The sequence below is a fragment of the Myotis lucifugus genome, unplaced genomic scaffold (assembly GCF_000147115.1).
Source record: "Myotis lucifugus unplaced genomic scaffold, Myoluc2.0 scaffold_5601, whole genome shotgun sequence".
NCBI lineage: Eukaryota > Metazoa > Chordata > Mammalia > Chiroptera > Vespertilionidae > Myotis > Myotis lucifugus.
Genome location: NW_005876649.1, coordinates 1 through 8,607, shown reverse-complemented (window position 1 = coordinate 8,607; position 8,607 = coordinate 1). Strand labels below are relative to the sequence as shown.

Genomic DNA, 8,607 nt, shown 5'->3' with positions numbered 1-8,607 from the left:
GTTTAAACTCTCCACACTAAGTCATTCAAGCCTGGAGCCACCAGAAAAAAGAAGGCGCTGTTTGGGGGATGGCAGATGATCAAGAGTTCAGACAGCTGCGATGAAGGATTAGTTGTGGGTTTTTCTCAGGGCCTCGCTACAAACTGTGTTGTAGCTCCATGTGCAAACACTATTAAATGAGAATGTTTGCTCTGGCACCGGTCCACCTCCTCCCGACAGCTCCAGCATTGAATTTTTTTTTTTTTTAACTGAAGGCGCTTAGGTTTACAGCTCACATTTAAAACTTAAAAACGTTATTTCCATAAATGTTGGCAGAAACCGGCCCCTGTTTATCCCACCGGCAGTCATAATAAACCCTTTCCCGCTGACAATCTAACAGATCATTTTCTGTTTGCCACCGAGTTTGGTTCAATACAATTTTTGTGCTCTTAACATTCCCTTAGCAAGAAGCCCTAAAAGCAACCTTTCCTAAGGCGGCCTTTGTGGACGATGGACCCAGTGGTTCTCTGGGATCCCAGAGGTGAGAACAACAGGTTCATGGCAGTAAATAGAAAGTCTCAGGACTCGGAAAGATATCAGTACGTTGAATATGTTGATATCTGAGACATTTTCAGACAATTAGTCCCTTTTAAACCTATGTGTACACACACACACACACACACACACACACCCTCAGCCATTCACTGCCAATGTCTGAACATGAACAGGGGCCTCAGCGGGTCGCCTCAGACCTGCCCAATGGGTGCCCTTGCCCGGGTTACCAGACCAGCGATGGGGCTGGACAGATCCCCCAGCCCCTGGGTGGGCGGCCCAGCCTGAGGACACCAAACAGAGAACCGTTTGGTGGGTCAGAGGGCAAGTGAGGTATCGTGGGCAAGTATGGAAACGCACACAGCTCACAAATGTGTTCGTTTTTTGTTGTTGTTGTTGTTTTTTCAAAGACAGAGCAGACCGATGCTGAACCCATGAGGTCCAATCCAGGAATCTTATAGGCCCATATAAGAAACCCGTTCAGGGAGGCGCTGGGTGGTCACAGAGTGCAGCCCGCACACCGGGGTTTCATGGTGGGCTTGGAGAAACCAGCTCACCTTTTTGTTTTTCAAGATTGGTGTTGTTTCCCTTGAAGTAAACAGTTTAATAATCCGGTTCTACAGCCTTCAACCAAAGCGAGGTGCCGACGATGTGGATCATACTATCCCTGGGGTTTCTTCCTCAGGGGACATGGCTAGGATGGGGGTGGAGGTGATTTTCAATCCCCAGTGAAAAGAGGCCAAGTTCAGAGAGTGAATGAGGACACCACCACCACCACCACCACCACCCAACCCTGTGCGGAAAAACATCACCCACATAAAGCTCAGCCCAGACTCAGATGCAAAGGCAGAGGGCCAGGCGGAAGCTCCGCAGGCCACAGAGGTGGAGTGAGTCAGACCCCCCAGCCCAGCCCTGGCCCTGTGGTGGTCTCTGTGCATCTCCTCACACACTGGGAAGGTCAACTGCAGCCAGGAGCTTCGGGGGAGCTAAAGAGCTGCTGGGTGCACCACCCCCATGATTCAGGAACCCTGGGGCTGGGCGTCCACTCCCTGGGTCCCCCCTCTACTCTGTAGTCCTGTCCTATGATCCTCTTCCCCACGGACTTCAAAAGGAAGTCTCTCCGGTGGAGTAGAGGGTGGGACAAGGGAAGAAAGGAGAACCCCGCATCCCATGAGCTGGGGTGCAGCCATCAGTGATGCCAAGAACACTGACTCCTTTGGCCACGCTGCCCCCTGGGAGTACAGACTCTGCTGATGTGGGCAAATTCAGCCAAAGCCACAGGAGTAGGTTACTGTCTTGAGCTGAGTAGCCTAGATCTTGGCATGAGGACTTCACGTGGGTAAAAAAGGAAGTGCTCTCAGGAGAAGGGAAGTGGGGAAGGACAGTACCGCACGAGAAATAGGGTGCATCACGTTCCCAGAGGCTGGAACAGTGAGATGGGGGGAAAGGAAGCTGGACAAGCAAAAACGTGTTTTCCACCACCAGTGACTCATCCTCATACTAAAGCCCCCAAACTCGATGTCCCTTCATTCCTTTCCGGGCCATTGTGGGGAAAGTCCTGTCTCCTGCCTCCATCCCCGGCGTGTCCCAACTAGACTAAATGGCTTATCGGAGGAGGGAATAAGGTCGAACTTAAAAAGCTCAGATTTCAGAACCCCACACTCTCCTGTTTTTCTCCAACCTCAAAGGTGGCTCCTTGTTAGTCCTCCTGGTGGGATTCTCATTGCTCATGGGGATAAAAAAAAGATTAAAATCTGGAAGAGCAGAAAGGTCAAAGTAGGTTTTCACGATGATCATCTTTTAGTGTTTTTCTTATTTAAAAAATAATATTGGTTTTTTCTGGGGGGGAAAATTGGAAAGACTGGTGAGAAATAGGTATGAACATGAAGAAGGCGGGTGTGAATATGGGGAAGACAGGTGTGAAGATGGGGAGGTAGGTGCAAACACAGAGAAGGCAGGTGTGAACACAGCGGAAGCAGGTGTGAACACAGGGGAAGCAGGTGTGGTCACAGGGAAGGCAGGTGTGGTCACGGGGAAGGCAGGTGTGGTCACGGGGAAGGCAGGCTCACCCCTGTTATATGTAGTGAGAGACGGAGCTTCCCTTTCACTTCAGAGAATAAAGAGAAGGCTTTGAGGTATCAACCACTTGGGCAGTTGGGAAAAGGAAGGCAAAGAATCTGTGTTTCCTGAACATCGAAGGGAAGTGTCCTTGTCTCCTGTGGACTAGCTGGTCTCCTCCAGCTCCAAGAGGTCATCCACGTATTCCACCACCTCTCCCTGCAAGAGACAACAAGACGCCTCTGCTGAGTGGGCTGCCTGGCTTTAAAGTGCGGGGAGCAGAGACTGTTTCCCAAGAGGCTGTTGTGGGCCCCTGCTGGGGCCATAGCAGCCCTTCGCCCCTGCCCTGGGGCCCAGGGGACCTGGCTTCTCCCTGGGAGGGGCCCTGGCTCCCACTCCATGTGAACATGGAGTCAAGTGCCCCCACAGATGCCCTGTGCGAGGTGGGCAGTTCAGCCACCTCCAAAAGACCCTGCTCGGCAGCCCCCTTCTGTGCCTCCTCCCACCTCTACCCTCTCCCGTTAGCTGTTACCCCACAGAACACTTTCGATCTGTTCCTTGTCTGCCTTGATCACCAGACCACGGGCTTTTTGAGACCAAGACCTGGGTTACTTTTCGGAACGTTTCCTCATCGGTGACATGAGAGAACTCTCTCTACTGAATCTTCATGACAAAAGCAGCCAGCGAAGTAGGAATAGAAGGGGGGTTCCTCAACCTGACAAGGGCGCACCGAGATCCCGTTTCCCAGGAATATAGTGGTGGTTTACGTCTTCTTCCATCTGGATGTCTTTTACTTATTTTCCTTTACTAATTGCCCTGGCTAACGCCTCCCCCACAATGTCAGATAGAAACGGAGAGACTGGGCACCCTGTCTTGCTCCCAGTCTTAGAAGGAAAGTATTGTTTCAGCATTTAGTATGTTGTTAGCTGTGGGGTTTTTCGTGTTTTTGTTTTTGTTGTGCACTCTGTCGGTCGAGGAAGTCCCCCTTCTATTCCTACTTTGTTGGGTATTTTTATCAGGAAGGTTCAGTGAGGCTCTCTCATGTCACAGGGGAGGAAACAACTTCAGAAAGCTAGAGTGACGTGCAGGATGACAATATCAATATGACAAACCAACTGTCTTTCTATACACTCGCAATAAGTAATGGAAAAATGAAAATAAGAAAACAATTCCATTCAGTTAGCATCACGAATAACAAAATTTGCCCTGGCCAAGTAGCTCAGTTGGTTAGAGCATCATCCTGATACACCAAGGTTGTGGGTTTGATCCCCTGTCAGGGTACATACAAGTATCAACCCATGGCCCTGGCTGGTTTTGGCTCAGTGATTATTAGAGCCTCGGCCCTCGGACTGAAGGGTCGTGAGTTTGGTTCCTGGTCAAGGGCATGTACCTCGGTTGCAGGTTCAATCCCCAGCCCCTGTCAGGAGGCAACCAGATGATGTGTTTCTCTCACATCAATGTTTCTCTTCTCTCTCTCTCCCCTACATCCCCACTTCTTCCCTCCCTCCCACCATCAAAATAAAAATAATAAAAATATTAAAAAAGAATGTTTATTATTGCCCTAGCCAGTTTGGCTCAGTGGATAGAGCAAAGGCCTGCGGACTGAAAGGTCCCAGGTTCGATTCTGGTCAAGGGCACATGCCTGGGTTGCAGACTCGATTCCCAGTGGGGGGCATGCAAGAAGCAGCCAATCAATGATTCGCTCTCATCATTGATGTTTCTATCTCTCTCTCCCTCTCTGAAATCAATAAAAATGTATTAAAAAATGTTTATTCTTTAAAAAAAAAAATCAACACATGAATGCATCAATAAGTGGAGCAACGAAAAGTCAATGTTTCTCTCTCTCTCTCTCTCAAATCAACAAATTAAAATAAAAAGAAGAAAGGAAAAAAAGAAGAAAGGCTTATCAAGTTCCCCTTAAAAAAAAAAAAAGATGGTTGGAGGCTCCCATGGTGGGTCCTGGAGCACCCACCGTGCTCCGTGCTCCATGCTCCGTGCTCCATGCTCCATGCTCCGCAGGGAAATGCGGCGCTGCAGCCTGGGTTCCTAGAAAGCCGCTCTGCCCATGCCAGCGCCGACTCCCATTAAAACGCCCACAGACACCGCGTGTCTCAAGGTCCCCTTCTGTTTCTTATTTCAGGGATGACTCGCCTCCCAGTGATTTTAGCAAAGATGTGAGTAATATTTTCTCTTAGCCAGACGTGTGCTAAACATGAAAACTTACCTCATCATCATCCATTATATTCTCCTGAGCAAAGTCATACAGCTCTTTCTGGAGCGTCGTCACGTTAAAGAACTGAACCGCTTCCTGTTCAGACACAGACAGGGAACAGTTTACGGGACCAACCTTTTAATATTAGGACCAGGAGTGGGAGGAATAGGGCATGGGGTTTCTTTTGGGGGTGACAGAAATATTTAAAATGAGGTAGTGGCCATGGTTGCACCACTCTGTGAATATACTAAAACCAGGACTGGTGCCCCTTCCAAGGGTGAATTTTACGGTATTTAAGTTATATCTCATTAAAAAAAACAGCAGCCAACCTCTAGTGAATGATTGTGTGAGTGTGTTTGTAGGTGTGAAGGAAGATGTATGACTGTGTGTGTGTGTGTGTGTGTGTGTGTGTGTGTGAAGGAAGATGTATGAATGGCAAACCAGGACCACATACATACCGGTAAATTCCAATGAAAGTACAAGTTAAGAACAAAGATCATTTAGAAAAAACCTTTTGAATATAATATATAATCCATGGAGTTCCCTAACACAATTTGAAGCTGAGTTTGTCCAGGGTAGGATTAAATGATGGTCCATGAGTAAACGAGCCCACCACGAAGCTGTTAAAAATAATAAATAACATGCCGAAACCGGTTTGGCTCAGTGGATAGAGCGTCGGCTTGCGGACTGAAGGGTCCCAGGTTCGATTCTGGTCAAGGGCATGTACCTGGGTTGCGGGCACATCCCCAGTAGGAGATGTGCAGGAGGCAGCTGATCGATGTTTCTCTCTCATCGATGTTTCTAACTCTCTATCTCTCTCCCTTCCTCTCTGTAAAAAATCAATAAAATATATTAAAAAAAAATAATAATAAATAACAAAGCAGGTGTATAGGTGTGACGTGGAAAATGTTCATGACCTGCTAGGAAGACAAAGCAAGCTGCAAAACAGTATGTAAAGTGTGAGCCTGTTTCCGTACAAATAAATAAATACGGGCTGTACAGATGACTAAATGTGCAGCTATAAGGCAGGGGGTAAAGAGAAAGTATGGGGTGACGAGGGAACACTTTTACTTTCTGAGTAAAATGTTTCTGTAATGGTTTGAAATCTGTAGAATTTTCACTGGTTTAAAAATCAGAAGACAGCAGTAAAATGTTAGAGAGCAAAACACAGAAAATAAAATGAGTTTCCTTTCATTTCCCAATAACCCCTTCTCTTCAGGTGCAAAGCAGTCTCCTGAGAATGAAGAGGAGGAAAGGCCCTGGCTGGTTTTCTCAGTGGTTAGAGCATCGGCCTGCGCACCAAAGGGTCTCGGGTTCAATTCCCAGTCAAGGGCACGTACCTGGTTGCAGGTTCGATCCCTAGCCCTGGTCACTTGAGCCTGCAGGGAGGAAACCAACTGATGTGTCTCTTTTGCATGGATGTTTCTCTCTCTCTCTCTCTCTCTCTCTCTCTCTCTCTCTCTCTCTCTCAAAATCAATGGAAAGAATATCCTCGGGTGAGGATTAACAATAGATAGATGATAGATAGATAGATAGATAGACAGACAGACAGACAGAGGAGGAAAGGAATGTGATGGCCGGTGCACTGGCACTTACTGGTCTGGGCTGGAAATGCTCGTCCGACAGGCCCCACTTGTCCCTGTGGTACTGGTAATACACCAGGTTCTGCTGCATGACCTTGTCGTTGGGGTCAAAGAGCAGGTAGCTGACCGCGCAGGGCGCTGCGTTCTTCAGGTCACTCACTGGGGTTAGGGAGAAAGAGGAACAGGACATTGATTGCTCTCACCTGCCACCCTTCCTTACAGCGCAGCTTGCTAAAGGAAAAGGAGGTGCATGAGCCCCTCCCGGCAGCCCCTCCCTCCGAAAGCCTGCAACCAACCAGGATCATCCCTGGGCGGGCAGGTCACAGACGGGGTCTCCATGGCAGCCTGGAGTTTTGAAACCTGGAAGCTCCTTGTTAGGCAGATGCCTTTGCAGAAATGCCTACTATCTTCCACCTCAGGCTCTGATCTGAGCTGGTCTCACACCCGTGGAACCGGAGAAGCCTGGGGCCCAAGGCCTAGAATGCCGTGGGGCTGAGGAGAGTGAGGGAGGATGTGCTTAGCAAATGGGCCTCCCCATTGGGGTCCTCAAGTGCCCGGGTCCCATTTGGATGAAACCACAATCTCCAGATTCAGATGGGCCCTCCGATAGCTAAACCAAACCTAGAAAACCCAAAAGGACGGTGGACTCTCCAGGCTGGAAGAGATTTGAAAAGTCACCTGGGCCTGGCCAGTATGACTCAGTGGATAAGCATCGACCTATGAACCAGGAGGTCATGGTTTGATCCCCAGGCGGGGCACACGGCAGGAGGGAGCCGATCAATGATGCTCTCTCATCATGGATGTTTCTATCTCTCTCTCCCTCTCCTTCTCTGAAACCAATAAAAATATATTTAAAAAAAAAGTCACCTGGTCTTTTCATCTCCTGGAAGCAAGGTTCCCTCCAGCCGCCCTCCTTAGAGTTGCCCCACCTACAACAGCACAGGAGTTTAGGAGAGGTTGGGATTTGTCTTAGGGCTGGGGACAAGGAAGAAGGCACATTCCACCCCATTTACAACCCAGGAGCACTACCAGTACCTTTGCTAAAGCTCTGGGTATGAGTAAATCATGCCGCCTAGTGGCTGTTTCTGGTAACGACAACTTTAAAACCAGGCTTTTATGAGCCACTTCTTCTCAAGGCCCAGAAAGGGGTCAAGTGTAAGTAACACCACCAGCACTCAAGAAATTAGTGCAGTAGGTAAAGTTATGTCCACTGGAAATGTTCTGACTGATAACGTTCAGGCGAAGGGAGGACCAACGGGAAGGAAACTGTAACAGTCAGAAAAGTAAGGCCCATGACGGGGAGGAAGGGGAGTTAACGACAAAAAGAACAAACACCTTTATAAAGAGTTTGCTCTGTGCCAGCGTGTGAATACCCTCAGCATTCCATGTCTAGCAACTGCTTTAATCCTCACCACAATCGTATGAGGTCAGGGCTATTGTCTACTTTACAGCTGAGGAAACTGAGACACAGAGAAGTGACAAAGCTAGAAATTGCCCCCAGGCAGTCTGGTTCCAGGGTCTGTGGGCGGAGTCACCACGCATGCTGCCTTTTTGTGCAAAGCATGCAGTAGGGCTGATGATGTGACCTCGATGGAGTCTCCCAAAACCACAGGCATGGGTCATTACCTCTCTTGTACAGAGGGGGAAGCCGAGTCTTAGAAGGACGAAGCCCCTTGTGCAAGATCTCCATAGAAGAGGATTACTTACACTTATAATAAGCAAACTGCAAATAATGATACATGGTAGCCACAAACTTCTCCACTGGGTAGCCTCCTATCACTGGGGTGAGGTTCCCTTCGCACTGGAGCTTGCATCCCAGAACTTCTACGTAATGATCTGAAAGAACAGATAAATGTTCAGAGCCATGCACGCATTACTTTCTTTCTTTCTTTTTTTTCATTAATGGTCCTTCTGCCCCACCTCCCAACTAATAAAGGTAAAAATGATAAATGATGAAGGTAACATATTTGCAACACTTATGATGAAGGACTCAAACCTTTAACATGTCAAGTTTCTTAAATATTAACAAGAAAAAGACAAATATCCAATGTAAAAATGGTCAAAGAGATCTGAAGAGAGAAGAAATGATAAAAAAAAATGGCTCAAACATTGTGAAAAGATGCTAAATCTCATTTATAATTAAGAAATATAGTCCCACCTAAGATCATTTAAACTGTTATATTGGCCAAAATTTTAACAATATGATGACACCCAGTGTTAGGG

At 47.9% G+C, this 8,607-nt stretch overlaps 1 protein-coding gene across 1 annotated transcript; it reads right to left on the bottom strand.

The window, feature by feature from the left end:
* Positions 1-1,111: 1,111 nt before the first annotated feature.
* On the bottom strand, positions 1,112-8,227 carry LOC102437890 (cartilage-associated protein-like). Its single transcript, XM_014450971.2, has 4 exons — positions 8,092-8,227; positions 6,398-6,543; positions 4,814-4,897; positions 1,112-2,808 (listed from the first exon to the last, which is right to left on the bottom strand). The coding sequence occupies exons 1-4, from the start codon at positions 8,123-8,125 to the stop codon at positions 2,755-2,757; spliced, it is 318 nt and encodes a 105-aa protein (XP_014306457.1). The 5' UTR covers positions 8,126-8,227; the 3' UTR covers positions 1,112-2,754.
* Positions 8,228-8,607: the final 380 nt, after the last annotated feature.

What these genes read in the sequence shown, in the direction of transcription:
- LOC102437890 (XM_014450971.2), bottom strand. Translation starts at nt 8,125, where the DNA reads ATGTATCATTATTTGCAGTTTGCTTATTATAAGT. An exon ending in GCAGTTTGCTTATTATAAGT is followed by an intron (nt 6,544 to 8,091) that starts GTAAGTAATCCT and finishes CCCTAACCCCAG; the next exon opens with TGAGTGACCTGAAGAACGCA. An exon ending in ATATAATGGATGATGATGAG is followed by an intron (nt 2,809 to 4,813) that starts GTAAGTTTTCAT and finishes TGTCTCTTGCAG; the next exon opens with GGAGAGGTGGTGGAATACGT.